Source organism: Rhinolophus sinicus, chromosome 16 (genome assembly GCF_057876585.1).
Source record: "Rhinolophus sinicus isolate RSI-liver-muscle chromosome 16, RSI-T2T, whole genome shotgun sequence".
In the NCBI taxonomy this organism is placed as follows: domain Eukaryota; kingdom Metazoa; phylum Chordata; class Mammalia; order Chiroptera; family Rhinolophidae; genus Rhinolophus; species Rhinolophus sinicus.
Genome location: NC_142516.1, coordinates 9,722,717 through 9,741,428, shown reverse-complemented (window position 1 = coordinate 9,741,428; position 18,712 = coordinate 9,722,717). Strand labels below are relative to the sequence as shown.

The window sequence follows — 18,712 nt, the reverse complement described above, 5'->3', positions numbered from 1 at the left end:
ACGGCTGCAGTTCCCATGGCAACTGGTGACTAGCATCCTCACCTCTGACATGGCAGCTCAAGCCCTGGAGGTTGAGGGGGCTGCTTCCTTGTGCCCAGAGGTTTGTGTAGGACGGGGAGTGGGACCCATGGTCTTGGCCTTCCCAGCGTTCGATGCGCAGAGCCCAGCAAGGATGGGGTTGTGGGCTCCTTCCTGCAGCTGCTACTTGCAGTCTGACTAAAGGTCTCTCTCTCCTGACCACCCAGGCTGCCAACCTGGGTTTATGTGGGGGTGATGATGGGGGACAGGGATGCAGAACTGCTTCCAAGAGGCATGGAGAACAGTAATGTGCAAAGGACGAGGTTCTGCAGACTGGCACATGTCGGGTTAAATCTGGCACCTCCCTTGCTGACAGGGGAGCCACCTTTAGACTTTTCCCTACACAGAGCCTCAGTTTCCCCCTCTGTCCAATGGGGATAATCCTAGCAACCTAGTCAGGACAGCATAATGGAGGGAAAGTGTGTCACTCAGGGTGTCGAGTCCTAGCCCTGCCACTTCTGAGCTGGGTGACTGTGGGCAAGTTACTTAACTGCTCTGTACTTCAACTCACACATCTATAAAATGGGGCAAGTGAAAGTACTTCCTCCATCTGAGGGCTGTCGAGAAGAGAAGGTGAACAGGCACGTGTATAAGAAAGCCCTCATTTTCTTTTGCAGCCCATGCCCTTGTGAGGCTGGCATGCAGGATGGCAGGACAGCCCAGCCACATGCCCCACGGAGGGAGCCCGAACAACCTCTGCCACACGCCGGGGCCTGCACACCCTCCTGACCCACAGGTAAGCCCTTTTCCTCTGTCTGCAGTGCATTGGAGAGTCTCCGAGGAACACAGATCTCTGAGGCTGCTTCGTCGCAGCCACTGGAGGAAGCCCTCAGCAGCCCCAAGACAGAGCCTCTCGCATGCTTCCATGATGGGAGCAGAGCTCACAGCCTAACCTCGTCAGGCCTTCACAGAGAAGTCTCTCTGTGCTGGACTCTGGGGGGATGCCACGCCTGGTCCCACCTCTGGGTGTTCCCATGTGAATGGAACAGCTTTATTTCGGAGGGATCAGCACCACGTAGAAGGACTGGGGCGTAGAGGAAGTTGGGGAGGCCCCAAAGAGAGAGTGAGGGTGCAGGGTGAATTTGGGATCAAAGAGTTTCCTTACTCTGCCTGATGTCTGCCACCCTGTCTGGTTTGAACCATGTTCTGACCTCTTCACCCTCTTTATCCGGAACCAGCAGCCCTCGGACACACTGGTTTCCTTCCACCTGCCTTGTCCTCTCTGTAGATCCTCAGAGAGCCAGGCAGCCTTTCGTAGCTTTTCTGAAGGCCGCTTCTGGGGTTCTGAGCTGCTCGAACACCCCATGCCCTTTGCACATGCTGTTCCTGGGCCTGGAGTACCCTGCCTGACTCCTTCTCCAAGCCTCATTCCAAATGCCGCTGCTTCTGAGGAGCCTTCCTGTTCCACCCCGTCCCTTCTTCTCTGCTGCCTCTATGCCTGTGCACTGGGTCATGGCCATGATCACATCCCGCCAGGGCCTGGTTCCTGCATCTGCCTCCCCAGACAGAATCCTCTGGGGCGGGGCTTCGTGGGTCGCACCATCCCGGCCCGGTGCAGGGGAGCCTCTCGTGCCTGCCGAGTTAATGCACTGCAGGTACGGTGGCTGTGTGTGAGGCAGACCCACATCTGCTCGGAGGGTGCACATGGCCTCACGGGAGAGAGAGAGAGGAAAGAAGGCAAAAAAACTCGGGAGCCAGTGGAGCTCCAACAAGGCACCTGATCTGAACTAGGGGGTCAAGAGGCTTCCTCGAGGAAGTGGCATGCAGAGGCCTGGAGGGGCAGAGCTTGACAGGGCAGATCAGTCGGGACCAGATGCTATAGTGTCCTATGAGCAGCCGGGAATGATGAAGTAACTGCCCAGGCTTGGCGTTTGTCCCCAGGCTGTGTGACCTAAATCAGGGGGAGACAGAGACAGTCACCTTCCTGAGCCATGGAAGGATTATCACAGCTTCTAACTGCCTAGTTCCTGTCGGAGGACTTCAGGTGGCCTGGTATTTGACCCGTTCTGGCAGGGTGGCCATGTACAGTTGTACAGGTTATACACTGCACAAAGGTGCCTGGCCAAGGAGGCAGGTGAGTTTGAAATCCTTCTCCTGCCCCTGAACTCTTGTCAAACCACGCTCCCTGGTGCGGATGCATCAGCTCCAGGAAGGAAGCACCTCTAGAGACTCACACAGAGGTGGCACATGAACTAGGACAAACTGCGTGTGTGTGTGTGTGTGCGTGTGTGTGTGTGTGTGTGTGTATGCACTTGCACACAAATGCACGAGGGTCCAAAGGCATCAGTGCTAATCATACTATCCATTTCCATTACTGGCTGAGATGCAGGGGCCCATTTCCTGGGTAGAATTTGGGGCGGCAGATCCCAGAAAGCTGGGCAGCCCGTGGACACGGCTGGTCCAGAGTCCACCAGGACAACTCACTGATGGCTGGGGGCAGCGGGGCCTCTTCGGGTAATGTAGCAATTTGTCATATTAAGTCATTCACTAACAATTGAGTCCCCCTTGATTAATCTCCCAGAATTAGCCAGTTGCATTTCGAGCAATTAGGGTTAATTACAGCCTCATTTGGCAGAAGAGAAAGCCCCGTAATTATTTCACGATCAAGGAGATGAGGCGCTGGGCTGCGGTGGCAGCAGTGTCCGTGGCGTTTCGTTGCACATGTTGGAGTGGTAATGACATAGTTAAGTGTAATTAGATACGATTACTTGGTGTTGGCTAGGGGCTGTCGCTGAAGATACCCCCAGTCCCACTAGCATCTGGCCAGGTTTGCAGAATCAGTCACAGCAGTGTTGAAGTAGAACTGCTGTAGGTTGGGCTGGAAAGAGGACAGTCAGGCACTTTCTTGCTCCTGAAACAATGGTATCGCACCACCGTCTGGGGAGCTATCAGGGCCCAAATCTTGCCTATTTGAGGATATAGAAACACCTCAAATAGAAGAGAGAGGTGTTTTCCTTTATGGCAGGAGGCACGCCTTTCCCCAGAAATCATCCTTAGAGGAAGAAGCCAGGCTTCAATGGCAGGAATGCTGTGTGCCAGACCAGGGTACGTTCAGTTCCCAACTGTGTCCCTCATAGGTCAGGTGACGTGGGGTAAATGACCTCTCTGAGCCCCCAGTTTCCTCATCTGTAAAATGGAGCCGTGAAGACTAAGTGAGATGGTATGCTTTAAACATCCGGCGTGGCATCCAACATTATGGGTGTTAAGAAAATGGCATGTCATATATTTTATGATTTTATATTTTAAAAATTCATTTTAGTTTTCACAGCTAAAGAGCCCAGAGCTGGAAATACCCTGGGTGTAGAAAGAACAATTTAGCAAACACTCAGACTCTGGTTTTTATTAACCTTCTATGCCCAAGACAAATGGTTTGTTGATTTCAAGGAGCTTTCTAGGTCTGAGAGCTGTCAGCCTATGAAAATATGTTTGCTGAACCTGGCAGAATCATATGTGAAACACATATATACTTGGGAAAGCTAAACATGCTTGCTTTTATTGAGGTTTTTGAATGAATGAAGGAAGGAATTTGAGAAAAAGAGCTTAGAATGCCCTATGCTTTTTGATTTTACCACTTTGCTACGGAGCATTTTCATCAGGAATGAAACGCAAGGCTCAGCTGACCCACTAAGAACCACATGAATTTCCAAAAAGAAGAAAGGTGTTCTTGTCTGAGACAGGCCTGGCTAATGTGTCTTCCATCTGGAAAGTCCTTGCAGACCAACGCGGGACGTGCCAAGTTCTGTTATATTCGGCACTATTCGGAGAGTGGAATGTGCTTAACTTTACAGGGAATAGGGACAGCTGTCACTAGGTCAGCATTGCACAGGCCCAAATCTTGACGGAAAATCTTCCCAAACCAATGATGGTAGTTAGATAAGATTTAATGACCAAATATGAACAGCCATTAAAATTCAAGAAGTGTTTGCTTTGTTGTAACTTCAGCAAGCGCTTGTCTCGTTTCTGCCTTGGGTCTACTTGTTCCAGGAAGAGGAAGGAGGCAGACAGGAAGGTGCAGGACCCGGCAGGTTAGATAAGTGTTTAAATACCGGTGCTTAGATGAGGTTCAATGGCTGGTGTTTATGAAAGGCCAGGGAATCCATGCTGTGTCATTTGGAATTGACTCTGTAGCAAAAGGGGGCCCATTATGGGTTTACAGTTGACGTGAGTTTGGGTTTTAGGTCACCTGCAGCTGGGCCTGAGGCACAAGTAAGGTGGTAATAGGAGGAGGTGAGGAGGCCGCTGCTCTTACCCAGGTGAGAAGATGCCTTGGCCTTAAATGGGCCAGACATAGGAGGGAAGGTTCCAGAGACTTCCAGGGGAGAAATCCAACTGCTCTTGGTAATGGAGAGAAAAGGGAGAGGGAAGTCCCTGTGTCCAGCTTTCTGGGTGGGGGCTGATGTATGGCTTCATTCTTCGAGTCTTTGCTTGTCAGTTGTCGGAGCTGGTTGCAGATTCTGTCACCGGTCTGTTCAAGCTCAGCTCTGTCTGAGCTCGGTTAATGAGGATTGGCCTGGGGGAGCCACTCCATTGAGATGATTTCAGGTTTTGTTATCAATGCCATGCTGTTGGGCATCTCGCTCGCTGTTCCCCTGGAGCTGAGTGTAGGCGTCCAGGTTGAGACAATCGTGGTGGTTGCACCAACCGTGTGACGCCTGACACTTACCTTGTGTTGTTCTTTTACCAGCTCAGAGAAGTAGGCCTTATTCAGAACTCCATTTTATTGGGGTGAGGGGGTGGGGACTGAGATAAGGAACTTGCCCATTTGCTATGAAGGGGCAGAGCCAGGGGTCGCTCGAGCCCTGTGGCCCCATATGAGCCTTCTTGCCATAAGTCTGAGAGAGGGAAGATTGGTTTTGTGTTTGAAATTAGCCAGAATGTGAATTCCTGAGTGGAGTTGGCCTCGTAAAGTGCCTGACAATATGGACTCTTGGTAAATCGTGTCCTTCTTTTATGCAACGCGGATTTAAAACACATCCCCATATACACGTATACTGAATCCATTAGAAGTTCCCTGTACACGATGTCAGATGTCTTTAAAGGTGAAATTCGTTTACAGGAAATGTCATTCTGATGAAGTATGCTTTTTAAAATCATAGAAACGGTTGCCTTAAAATTAATGATGCATTGCAAATATCAGGGGGAAAAAAGACCCATCCAGTGTAAAGATGTTTAAAATTCAGGTCAGAAGTCTGACTTAGTCAGGCTAAATTTTTTAATGAGATTTCAGAGAATTAATTGGGCGAATGCATTTTTATTCTTTTAACATGTAATTTTATGCTCCTGCTTTAACAAAAAAAAGGGGGGGGATTTGTCAATAGCCGAGGCTTATTTTGGTTCAAACATTTTAAACTCCAATTAACACAGGCTGGGGGTGAGGGGGTCGGTTGTGGCCTAATTTGATCTGACTTGGAGAAGAGAGCTGGGTTTCTCTGAGCTTTCTGGAGTAGGGTGTCCTGGGGTGGTTCAAGACACCCCCTTCCCTGTATGTGCGGCCTTGGCCTGAGAAGGCTGGTGTCATTTCTTGGGAGAGTGGGATTGGGGATAGAGGTGACCCAGGGACCTGGCCATCTGCCAGATTCCTCCAGAGCTGCTCCCAGCTCCTCTTCTCTCTGAGATTGGGTGTCCTCCCAGGCCTCCTCCCTCGGACCCACTGCGGCTGGCAGCAAAGCATGCATCAGCATCCCTGCCGTCCCCTTCCAGGCCCTTCCATCCATCTCTTCTACGTTTGGGGATGACCTAAGGGTCTTCCACCCTGGGGAAGGGGGAGGAGGAGTCAGAAATTGCCTCCAGTACCCACAGTGCAGTGAAGCAAGGCAAGTGAACCTCATTGCCTGGCACAGCCCCTTGGCAAACACTCCCAGATGACTTGTTCAGGGATGGTGAAGTCAGAAGGCTGCAGGGGCACATCAGCTTCACTGCTTTACAGTAGCCAGGTGACCTTGGCTAAATGACCTCTCTGGGCCTCAGTTTCCTCATCTGTGAAATGTGGCTGTGTAGACTACGTGAGATGGTATACTTTAAACATCCAGCGTGGCATCCAACATCATGGGTGTTAAGGAAATGAGATGTTATTGATCTTATTCTTATATTTTAAAATTCATTTTAGTTTTCACGCTGAAGACCCAGAGCTGGAAATACCCTCGGAGCAGGCCCTCGGTGGGGGTGAGGATGTTGGGATATTGGTAACACCAGTGAGAGCTCCTTGCACTTGTGCCCTGGGCCAGGCGCCCACCAGGCCAGGCACCGTGCACAGCCTGCCTCAGTTCATCCCCAGCCCCCTAGGAAGTAGGTGCTGCTGTTCTGCAGACGTTCCGAAATGCCAATGCCAATAATAAGAACAAACAGACAGCATTTCCTGTGGGCCAAGGGCTTTCGTTCATTAACTTATTTAACCCTCTGAATGAGGTACTATCATCATCTTAATTGTACAGATGAGGAAACTGAGGCCCAGAAGGGCTTGAGCAAGGCCCACAGCCAGGAAGTGGCAGAACTGGGATTTGAACCCAAGCTTCTGGGGCGACTCTCTGCCAACCTGTGCCCCAGGAGTTGTGCTTATCTTCCCCAGGAGCCAGCATGGGGTCAGTAAGCACTAGGTGAGCGGTTTTCAGAGAGACCGTCGGGATTATTACTGTGATCCCCCATGGCGCAAGCTGTCCAGGGCCGCCCCGTGCTTGCCCAGGAGTTTAGAGCTCCCAGACCCCTTTCACCAATATCATCCCCCTGAGCCCTCAGGGAAACCGGAGGCTGGTGTTAGTGGATGACCTCACTGGGCTGCAGGGGCAAAGTGCAACTTGCTGAGGGCTGACCCAGGCGGGGAGGTGGCAGTGGAGAGAGGCCTGGCCTTTTGGGGCAGGAACTCAGTTCATCTTTTCCTTTTCCACTCACAGCCCTGAGTTAAATTAGGGTCAGGACTCTGCTGGCTTAGGCTGCTGCATCCCGGCACCCTGTGTCCCGCAGTGCCCCCCACCTGAACAGAGGCCAGCCCAGGACAGGGCCCCATCCCAATCCCTACAAGGGCAGTGGTGCCCCCCTCCCAGAGCCTGCCTGACTGTGTACCCTCACATGGGGGCTGCTGCCTGGGTAACCTGCCCTACAGGTTCGTCCTCTAATTAGGTCGAATGGCTTGTGACAGGAAATGCAAATCTGGGTCATCACATATGCAGATGTGCAGCTGGAGTGTCAGCGATGCCAGCTGGGATGTCACCCACATCCTCTGGGAGCTTCCCCCTCCCCCCCCCCCACAGTGGCTGTGGGGCTGGGCAGGGTGACCTCTGGGACACATCTCTGGGGTCGGTGGAGAGTGCTCAGGACAGGAGACGCCATCCAGTGTTCCCAGAGCAAGGACTCAGAGATCACATCCTTCAAACCCATCAAGTCCTGGGGGGGGGGGGCAACTGAGGCCCAGAGAGGGGTGGGACTCTGCCCCATGTCACCCAGCAACTCAGCTGGCTGTACATCATCAGGGAGTTCAAGTCCCAGCTACCCACTGACGAGCTGTGTGACCGTGCCTCTGTTTCCTTATATATAAAATGGGATTAATAAGCCTTGCTTTACAAGGCAAGTAGGAAATGTGTCATAAAACCTGTCTAAGCAGCCAGTACAGTAACTGACACAGTGTCATTATTTTCATGAGTGTGTGTGATTCCTCCCAGTGCTGAGAAAGTTGCCTTTTTCTGAGGGCGTGTGATTTCGGCTGCACTCATAGAAGTGACAATGGACGGGTCACAAAGTCCCACTGTGCTCCAAGTTGTTTGGAGCACTTTTCATTGTATCATTCAATAAACATTCCCCGAGCACTTGCTCTGGGCAGGTCAGAGCCTCACCTCCGGGGATGCGGAGGGAATGAAGAAGACAGGACCCCCTTTTGGAGAGGCCCATGGTGAGGGGACGCTCTGACAGGGGGATTGGTGATCAAAGTCCCCCCTTCACCTTAGAGGGGCACTGCTGGGAAGGGGCAGTGGCCTCTACTCCGGCCTGGCTGGTCACTGATGTCCTCTGTCTGTCCCCTCCAGAGGTACCTGAACGCCCTGTCTTTTCGCTGCTCACTGGCAGACTTCCAGATTGAGAAGAAGATCGGCCGAGGGCAGTTCAGCGAGGTGTACAAGGCCACCTGCCTGCTGGACAGGAAGACGGTGGCTCTGAAGAAAGTGCAGGTGAGCCAACGACCCCATGAGGTCAAAAGCCTCATTGCAGGAGCCAGCTCCGGGTCTCAGTACTGTGCCCCTGGGCTGGTCCCTCCGTCCCCTCCCCAGCTTTCCTCCATGAAGAGGGAATTAGTACTCAACTCACTGGGTTACGGAGAGAATCACGTGGACTCCTGTTTATAAAAGCTTATTGTGAGCCATAAAGGAAAAGAAAAATGAGCATGCACTGAGCACCTGCTGTATACTGGGTCCTGCTAGGAGCTCCCGGAATCATGACAACAGCCCTGTGGCTGGGGATTAGCGTCCCATTTTTCAGACGAGGAAAACAGTGTCGAGCCGGGAATAGCTCTAAGTCCTCTGACCCTGGTGGCTGGACTTGCTGGATGGTTCTGGGCTTGAATGTCCTTCCTGACCTGTGTCCCTCCTAAATAAGGGAAGGGAGTTGAGCAGACGGGTTTTAAGTAGCAAAGTCCAGCCAGAAGGCATTTCAGTGAGAGCCACTGGGCCTATCTGACTGCTGCTTTGCTGCAGGAAATGGGTTTTAAACCTCCAGCAGAGCTTCCTGAGCCTTCTATTTGCTCATTTGTCCTTAAAGAATGAGATTAGCAGCCTGGGCAGAGGAGGCCCAGTCATGGGGTGGGGAGCTGGGCCAGAAACTCCAGCTTTAAGACCTTGGCATGACTTTCCATGTTGCTCTGTGACCCGCACGCAGCTCCAGGTCGCTGGAGGATAGATGGGCTCCTCCGTTCAGAAAAGACTCATTTCTGCCCTTTGTCTTCCAAGGAGGGGCTCACCTGGGCTCCCGTTGTCTTGGTTTATTTGTCCCGTGACGTGATGGGTTTGCCCTGTTGACCTTCTGATTGTTCCTGTCAGTCAGAAGGTGCTGGGAGGACCCAGCTGAGTGAGCCCTGCAGGGCCCGGGGCCGCACGGGGCACGGAGCTGGGGCCTGGACCTCGTCTGTCTTTTCACTCCATCTACACGACCACCTTTTGAGCTCGGGCTATTCAGCCCCATTTACAGAAGCGAAGACTGAGGCCCCAAGTATGTTTTCTGTCCTGCCACTTACCAGTGTGTGACCTCAGCAAGTCACTGGACTTCTCTGGGTTTCTGTCTCCTCCTCTGTGAGTCTGTGACAATAACTCCTGCCCCATGGGAGTCACTGAGAGGATTTGGCATAAAATAGTCAGCATGGCACATGGCACGCCGTGGGGGACCACTAGGCAGACCTGTTGTCCTTATGGGGTGGGGGTGGGGCCCCTTGGCGAGGAAGTGTAGGAAGCGGGATGCTGGTGCTGTGTTTTAACCATTCTATTTCTCTTTTTCCTCTCCCCCAAGATATTTGAGATGATGGATGCCAAGGCCAGGCAGGACTGCGTCAAGGAGATAGGCCTCCTGAAGGTGAGTGCCCGGAGAGGGTTACACCACGGGGGATGGGCCCAGAGTCAGAGATAATAGGACATTGTGGACTAGAGTTGGCCCTGGCTTGAGACTGCTCTCTCCGGGGGATCCCTCCCTACTCCCCAGGTTTAGTATTCTGCCTGAGATCCCGGAGGTGGTGGAGGAGGGAAAAGATAGGGGCTTTGGAGGCCCAGGAACCTGGGTTTAAATCCTGATGTTTTTATTTACAAGTTAAATGACCTTAAGCAAGTGAGTTAATCTCCCTAAGCCTCAGTTTGCCCCTCTGCTCAACGATGAGAACACCTGCCTCACAGCATACAGGCAGACTGAGAGGATTAAATAAACTAGTATCTGAAGAGGGCCTGGTACAGTAGAGCACACAGTAGGTGCTCACTCAGTGTCCTCCTCCCTTCCCACGAAACAAGAGACCTTGCTTGTCAGCTTTGTCAAGTGGGCTGCTGGTGGCAGTGACGCCCTTCAAAGCCAAAGCTGTGGAATTTCAGATGAGCAGTTCATTCTGCCAGGCTCTGCCCTGGGCTCTCAGACCTGTATCCCGTCCTCAGGGGCTCCCAGGTAGATGGTGACCATTCAGGAAGACACTGGCTGACCCAGGGGCCATGGAGCCCAGGGGAAGCCCTGTGGAGGCCAAGGCCCTGTCCCAGACCCTGGAAGGCTAGGATGAGCCTGCTGCAGACACCCCGACATTGTGGACTGGGGGTGGGCAGATCACGGTGGCCTCGAATGCCACACTCAGGATGTGGGAACTGAATGTGGGAATGAAAGGGGAATCTCTGAAGTGACTGAGAGCAGCGTGGGAGGATGGGACCAGATGTGAGTTTTGAGCCCTCCCTGGGGTAGCCCCTGGTAACGATGGGTCATGGTGACGAGGCTGGAGGCGAAGAGGCTTGTAGGGAGCTGTCCTTACTTTCAACTATTACAGGTCCAAAAATACCTTTCATATGGTGTATGGAGGTGGTGCAGCTTCATTTTTTTGCATATGTCTGTCTAGGTTTCCCAGCATCATTTATTGAATAAGACTGTCGTTACTCCAATGTAAATTCTTGCTTCCATTGTCGAAGATTAAATGACCATATAGGCATGGATTTATTTCTGGGCTCTCTATTTGTTCCATTGATCTACGTGTCTGTTTTTATGCCAGTACCATGCTGTTTTGATTACTGTAGCCTTGTAGTATGATTTAATGTCAGGTATCGTGATACCTCTCACTTTGTTCTTATTTCTCAAGATTGCTGAGGCTATCCGAGGTCTTTTATGGTCCCATATAAATTTTAGGATTGTATGTTCTATTTCTGTGAAAAATTTCCTTGGTAGTTTGATAGGAATTGTGTTGAATATGTATATTGCCTTAGGCAGTATGGACATTTTAACTATATTAATTCTTCCTATTCATGAGCATGGTATGTGTTTCCATCTATTTGTATCTTCTTTAATTTTTCTCTTCAGTGTCATAATTTTCTGAGTACAGGTCTTTTACTTCTTTGGTTAAATTTATTTCTGAGTATTTTATAGTTTTTGAAGCAATTGTAAATGGGACTGTTTTCTTAATTTCTCCTCCTGATAGTTTATTATTGGTGTATACAAATGCAACTGATTTCTGAGTATTAATTTTGTATGCTGCTACTTCACTAAATTCGTTTATCAGCTCTAATAGTTTTTTGGTGGAGTCTTTGGGGTTCTCTCTATATAGTATCATGTCATCAGTCACGGGATGCGGAGGCAGTGCAGGGAATGGGGTCAGTGGAACTGTGGCGGCTACGTGCGATGTCAGAGGGGTGGTAGATTGGGGGAGAGGGGTTGTTATTTTGTGAGGGGAATGAATGTCTATTACATTGTTTTGTACACCTGAAACTAAAAAAAAGTGCATTGGGGTCTACACTTAAATAACTATGACCAAGGTTATAGATGCCATCTACCAATTTCATTTAAAAAGTTCTACTGAAATTCACTAATAAATTGCTACTTTCCAAAAAAAAAAAAAAAAAAAGAAACGCTTCAAAAAGCATTTTCAAATGTTACAGAATGGTCACCTTTGGGACCCACTTGTGATTTGGGAGCTCTGCCTGATTACCCAGCCCCAGAACGGCTGTCCCAGTCACCCAACCCCTCTCCCCACTTGTGGCCAAGAACACGCATGTGCCTTCCATATTGAGTGAGGAATTGTACACACGTGTGGATGAGCCGGCCTGTTTCAGGTCCCTGGGTACATAAATGTGCACCCACGGCCCCTTCAGTGAAGCAGGCGTGGTGTGGTGTGACCTAGTTCAGCTCAGGAGGGGGCTCTGTCTCTTCCCCAGGCTGTGGTGCAGCTGAGTGCCAACGACCATGGGTTTCAGAAGCGGGCACACCCCTCGCTCACTGGCTGTGTGGCCGTGGGCAAGCTGTTCACCATTAGGGCCTCAGTTTCCTTATCTGTCCAGGGGAGTGGGTTGGGAAAATTAGTGAGGAGCTCTGTGTAGTGCCGGATGTGTGCTGAGCGCTGGGTCAGAGGCAGCCCTTGCCATGACTAGGCGATGCCAGCCCCTCTCTCAACACCAATCCAGCTTCCTGGCCTGCCCATGGGATGTCAACAGGATGTGCCAGGGCAGGAGTGTTTCCTACAAAACAAAGGGAAACGTGGTCCTCAGAGGGAACCCTGGGCAACATCATTCATATTGTTCACACCACCAGAACCCGAAACCCAAAACCTCCCAGGGCAGAGGCTGCCAGATGTGGGGCGGGAAGGTAGGCTGTGTTGGAAAACAGGCACAGATTTATGTATTTGTATATTCAGCACAATTTTTTGAGTACCACTGAGAGAGGCAGTCCAGTGGGAAAGATAGATCCCAGACAAACAGACTCATTTTGTATCAGGCACCAGAGGGGCCATGGGTACAGAAATTTGAAGAAGAGGGAACTGTATATTGATGGGCCCTTTACTCTCAGCCCTGCCCTCCATCCATCCCTCAGCAGCCACCACTACAGCCAGGCCTGGCCCAGGGCCTTGGGGACAACCCCACGCCTGGAGCTCAAAGTCTGGCAGAAAAGAGGATCAAAGAGGGCCCTTTATCAGATCTTAGTGATGGAGCCTCAGGGAAAAGGTGGGCATGGAATGTAGGGACGCAAGAGAGCGAGAGGCGGGCTGAGGCTGCCAGGAGGAGATGAATCTTGGGTGCGACTCTGTCCTGAACCCCAGATGCATGAAGCCAGAGTGGGGAACCCTCTGCCTCCCGCAGCTGCCCATCTCTCACTCACAAACCATTGCCGGACAGAACCCAAACACTCCCATCTTTGGAGCACTTTCTGCATCCCTGGCCTAAGTGTGTCCCTTTTCAGACCCAGCTGGGCTCACCTAGAGGCCTTAGGCTGAGAAGTAAACTCCAGATGGACAAGGCTTTCTGCTCCCTGGACCAAGTTCTTGGCTCAGCTTGGGCCCCAGCCAGTCCCTTCCTTTTCCAGGCCTCAGAGATTTCGCTCAGTTACCTCCGGGGCCCCTTTTTGCCCCAGCCTGTGCCTTTGTAAATTGACTGGGTGTTTGAGAGAGCACTTACTTCACTTCCTGGCCTCAGACCTGCCATAGGAAAGAGGAGAGGGGTCTCCTACCTCCTCTCCCCAGGAGCCTATACCTTGAGGGAACAGTCCCCTTGACTGAAGTTTTAGTTCCCACCCAAGCCCCCCTCTGACTTTTCCAAGTCGTTGGAAAGACTGATGGGCAGGTCTATGATGACCTGGGTGGGTTTTGGGGAGCCCTCCCAGAAAGGGGTGAGATTGCCCAGTGAAGGAATGAAGTGAGGTCCAGAGGGGGGTAAAAGAAGAGGGGGTTCTCATTTACAATAATAGCAACAACGCCAGGACTTTGTAACATGCTTTAGAGATTTTAAAGCATTTTCAACTTGCCATTCACTTACTTTGGTACTTTTTTTGTAAATATAACCATATCTATAGAATGTGATATGTGCTGAGGGCAGCGGATATGCTGGCCAATGTGAGCTCCAGGGAGACCTCAAAACAAAAACTGGGGAAGGTGATTTTTGACAAAGGCACCAAAAAAATTTAGTGGACAAAGGAAAGATTTTCAATCCACGGTGCTGGGAAAACTGGACATTCATGAGCCCTGACCCTACCTCACACCATACACCAGAATTAACTTGAAATGGATTATAGACCTAAATAGAAAAGCTGAAACTGTAATTTCATGTTTGCAGACAGCCCTGTGAGATGGGCCAGTGCTGGCAAAGGGGGTGGGTAGGAGCAAGGGGCCTGATTACTAGGACAGGCAGTAGGTACCAGGGTGGGGTGCTGTCAGTCTCTAGGGGGACCTGGTGGGTGTTGAGGGAGGGGCAGATATGTGGGGCAGGAACCGGGCCAATAGCAGAGGCCGCCTGTGGCCCCTGGGGACATATTGAGGAGTGCCCTCCCAGAGAGGGCTGGTTTGGGAAATCAGTTGGGATATGGCTTGGCTGTGTGATGTCTGCCAAAGGCCCCCTCATTTTAGCATCCAAGGTCGGCATGCAGCACAGACGCAGTCTCTCTCCCAGCAATGTGCAGGCCTTCTATTTACAAACTGTCCTCTAAATTGGGCCCTGATCGTTGGCCGACAGGAGCCCCTGTAGCTGGGCTGACCATACTGTGGCAGAATATTGGAGTCCCCTCTGCTTTCCCAGATCCTGGAATCATTTTGGTGTCAACAGTCTGTTTCCATTATAAACAGTTGCCAGGGTCTCCTCTTAGCCAGGCGGGGGTGACTTCCAGCCAGTGGGGTGCTGTCCTGCCTGGGCTCCACACATAACCTCGGCAAATGCACGGCTGTGGTGGTCAGGCCAGTGGCCTCAGCACTGAACAGATCACTCAGGGCAGCTCCTACAGCAGGAATGGGGTCTTTTCCGCCCTCCGAGATTTTACTAGGGGTGTCTTAGAAATTGACAAAAAGCGGGACGGAAGAAGGAAGGAGACGGACACTTCAGAGTACCAGCTGCAGGCCTGCTGAGCACAGCGACAGAGTGGAGTGGGGCTGGCCCTACCCTGGAGGGTCATGGGCGTGGTGATGAGGAGGAAGAAGAAGAAAAGGACCATTTCCACAAGCATCTATTGAGTCTTAGCTCTGTGCAGTCACTGTGTTGGACATTCCAAGGGTATTAATTCCATCTAATCTTCACAACTACTCCTCAGAGCATTATGCCCATTTTACAGATTAGGAAACTGAGAGTCAGGGATGCAAAATGTCTTTCCCACTGTCACCTAGGTCTGCCTGACTCCCAAGCACAGGCCTTTCCGCCAAGACACTCACCAGCAAATGCCAGGGCCCTGTTAGTGGGTACCAGCTGGGTACCAGCACGGGGTAGGAGCTGGGGCTGTACCACCTCTCACTGACTTTGCCTCCACCCTTCTCTCCTTGGGCAGCAACTGAACCATCCGAACATCATCAAGTATTTGGACTCATTTATTGAGGACAATGAGCTGAACATTGTGCTGGAGCTGGCCGATGCAGGTGACCTGTCGCAGATGATCAAGGTGAGGGTGCCTGGCAGATGGGTGGGGCCTGGAGGCTTCCCAGACACAGGGAACCCCTCCTCAGCTCGAGTTCTCACTGCTCTGGTCTCAGAGGCAGCCCCCTTGGAGACACTCCGCCCTCCTTGCCGATGCCCACCAGCCTCAGCCGTGGACCCTTTCGTGCCCCATCTATATTTGCTGGGAGATGGTCAGCCGTAGACAGAAAGGACCCCTCTGGCTGCCCCCACTGTCCCTCCCAGGCTGCCCATGGGCTCATGGGCCACTTCTCCTGCATCTCAGAAGGAGTGAGCATAGAATCCTGCATTAGGTGGGAACCCAGCTCACAGAATCTGGGAAATTGTCTGTGGGTCAAATTGCCTCATTTTATAGGAGGAAAAACTGAGTCCAGAGAGGTTAAGAGACTTGCTTGAGAATACCCAGCAACTTGGAGACAGAGCTGGGTCTGTGGCCCATGTCTCTGTTTCTCGGCCTGGGACCCTCCAGTGGAAATTGTCCCCAAGTTGATTTCCCTGAGGTCCCTCCAGCCCTTGAGGGACATCTTCATTCCCATGTAATGGCCAAGGCCAGGGGTCTCCGAGAGGTTGATTGACTTGCCAAGTTCCACAGGTAGGCTCAGCACCGGGCCTGGCTCTTGCTCTGCATCCTATGGCAGCCCCCACACCGCTCCACCCCCTCACCCCACCTCCTGGGGCCCAGGACCAGACCCATCATGAGTCTGGACTCAGGGACCGTCGCAGCCCCACTGATGGAGTACCTACTCTGGGCCACACCGTGCTGAGCACATGCATCACTCGCTGAGTCCACTCTATCCTCAGATAGCAAAGCTCAGAGAGGTTTAGTCACTTACCTGAGGCAGCACAGCCTTTAAGTGGGACCTTCAGGCCCGAGGTCTCAGCCCCACTCCTGCTTTTCCTTCAAGGCCCTTCCTGTCCTGCTGACTTAACCCAAGTGTGCAGGCCACTGTTGTGGGCCCTCATTGCCTCCCTCCCCCAGGCTCAGCCTGTCTGCTTCTGAGTGAGGCTGGGCCAGCTGGAGCCCCCGCCCTGCTCCCAGCCATCCTTCAAATGGAGGCAGACATGGACTCTCCATCTTTCCCATCAGGCACTGGGGATTGAGACATTGCTCGGTGCTTGCTCTTCTGAAATTTGGCTCTTAGGAATACGGGTGTCGCTGGGAAACAGCATTACTTGAGCTGTTATCACCTGCGTTTATATTTTTGTTGACATATTAATGCCTTTGCAGGGATGTTAATCTCCACACGGATCCCTGATGGGAACAGATGTGCTATATCATGTCTTAGTTCCTCCTTCTCCTTCCCATTCCCACACTTTGTTTCTCTTTCACATGTCACTCTTCCACTGAACACGCATGCAGCCAGCACCCACTGTGTCCCGACACCTAGGAGCTGCCAGCACGCACACTGCCCTCACGGAGCTCATCTCCTAAGGGGAGGGCAGACCCGTGAATGATCATTCAGGAGCCAGTGAGGGCTCCTGAAGCCAAGTTCAGGGCCTGTGGAGCCACAAAAGGCTTCCTGGAGGAGGTGACACCTGAGCAGAGACCTGAGGGGAGACCCGAAGTCTAGTGGCAGAAAGCTTGTGCAAGAGCCCAGAGGGATGAAAATCCCAGGGGTCCACAAAGCCAGGGGTCCAGAAGAGCACTGGATGAGGTGGGGTAAGGGCTGGGCAAGGGGAAGGCGGTCAGACCACCCAGGGCCTCATGGTCCAGGCTCAGGATTCAGGACCTCGCCCTGATGGTCAGCGAGAAGCTTTCTAAGACTGGTGATGGGCAGTAAACATGGTCCGCTTTGTATTCTAGAAAGACTGGTTGCCCAATGGAGGGAGGGGTGGGGGAGGGGAGAACAGGAGGAGGGGCAGAGATGACAGAGAGGAGACTCTGGAATGGGGCCCATAGTGAGGGTACCGTCCCCGTCAGCCCCAAGAGACCCCAGACCACGCGCAGCCTCTGAATCCGTGGAGTGGGGCTGGAGGACAGGCGGAGGCAGGGGTGACTGGGCAAATCAAATCTTTCCCTTCCCTGAACCTCAGTTTCCACCCCTGTCCTGAGAGATACATGAGGAGGGCCCCGTGGGGACTGCAGGACATGGGGGGCTGCTGCCCAGCAGGCCCTGCGTCCCCAGGGCCCCCAAACTCAGGGGCCAAGCAACACCACCATGGCCACGGTGCTAGTGTGATTTACGGTGGGTGGTGAAACCAGGAGCTGCCGCCACCCCGAAACCCACCAGAGACTGAGCGCCTTCCCAATAAATGTCACACGGCGCTTATAGGACGTGACATTTAGAAAATCACCACTTGCAGCTGTGTGCATCTCACTTAAATGCTATAATGAGGATTAACTAACATCATGGTGTAAATAACACTCCAGCCCAGCCCAACGCACAAGCCTGGGGTGGCCCAGGGGGTGGGGGTCCTGTGCTGAGGGGTCTCTGCTAGGAGCCTGGGGACGCTCACCCACAAAGCCCCTCTCCCAGGATGGAGCCTCAGGGGAGCCTCACGGGACTTTAGTGCCAGGCCGGGGCCTTCCAGGTGTGACTGTCCCATTGTTGGAGGTGCCCAGATCCAAACCCAGCTCTGCCGCTCTGCCTGGGTGACCTTGGGCATGTCCCTGAACCCCTCTTAGCTCAGTCCCTCATCAGATAGCTACTGGTGCCATTAGAAGTGGGTTAAGAGCTTGGGCTTTTCAGGCAGAAGGCCTGGGGTTGAGCTGTGACCCAGCCCCTTACTAGCTATATGGTGTGGCCCTCAGTTTCCCCGTCTGTAAGATGGGTGCAGTCATCCCTGCTTAGGGCCCAGCACAGGGGCTACACAAGGCAGGTGCTCAGCGAATGTTCTCTCAGGTCCTGTCTTCCACGCCATGCCCCCTGTCCAGGACCGGGAGTGCATCCCGAGTCAGCCCCCTTCCCTGCGCAAAAGCAGCTGCCCTGACGGAGAGTCCCACAGCATCACCTCTGGCTCCTTTGGGGAAAGATGGTTGGTCTGGAGCAAAAGCCCCTGAGCAAAAACCTGGTACTCAGGTTGCTGGTGTGAGGCATCACCCCCGACCCCAGCTCACAGGAGACACCCCTGGCGGTGGGGGGGATGGGATGTTGATCTAAACCGTGGGCAGGACACGCTCCTCCTGGTTTACTCCTCCCAGGACCTTGGGCTCACTCAGTGCAGCCTGAGTGGTTTTCAGGTTTTTTTGTTTTGGTTTCTGGAGCATTAAATATAGTTTTTCAGTCAACAAAGTAGATGGGGATCCATTTGAGAATGTCAAGCCCATTTCCTTGAGGTTCTTGCCGCGTTTGTGAACGATCCCGTGGGATGAGATTTGCCGGTTCTGAGGAGGTGGGGGAAGAAGCTGTGATTTAACTACCAAGTGCGTCTTGGGTGCTCCCATCGTGGGCCAGGCTGGGGCTGGGGACAGAGAGGCCAAGCTAGTCCCCTCCCACAAGGAGCTTGCAGTTAGGTAGAGGGAGGTTGCGGGCGTGTGTCCAGGAGATTCCAGAAAAAGTCTGATTGAGAGCAGCCTGCAAGATGTCATTCAGCAGAGCCATCCAGGACCTCAGTCTGGGCCAGGCCTG

General features: G+C 52.5%; 1 protein-coding gene across 3 annotated transcripts in view; it reads left to right on the top strand.

The window, feature by feature from the left end:
* The window catches only part of NEK6 (NIMA related kinase 6), a 79,377-nt gene that overhangs the window by 37,859 nt on the left and 22,806 nt on the right, over positions 1 to 18,712 (top strand). For all 3 annotated transcript variants that reach the window (XM_019728529.3, XM_019728532.3, XM_074330993.2), the window contains exons 2-5: positions 696 to 814; positions 8,091 to 8,231; positions 9,559 to 9,621; positions 15,019 to 15,129. In XM_019728529.3, coding sequence (XP_019584088.1) covers positions 725 to 814; positions 8,091 to 8,231; positions 9,559 to 9,621; positions 15,019 to 15,129 — 405 coding nt within the window. In that variant the 5' untranslated portion in view covers positions 696 to 724. The remainder of the gene's footprint in view (positions 1 to 695; positions 815 to 8,090; positions 8,232 to 9,558; positions 9,622 to 15,018; positions 15,130 to 18,712) is intronic.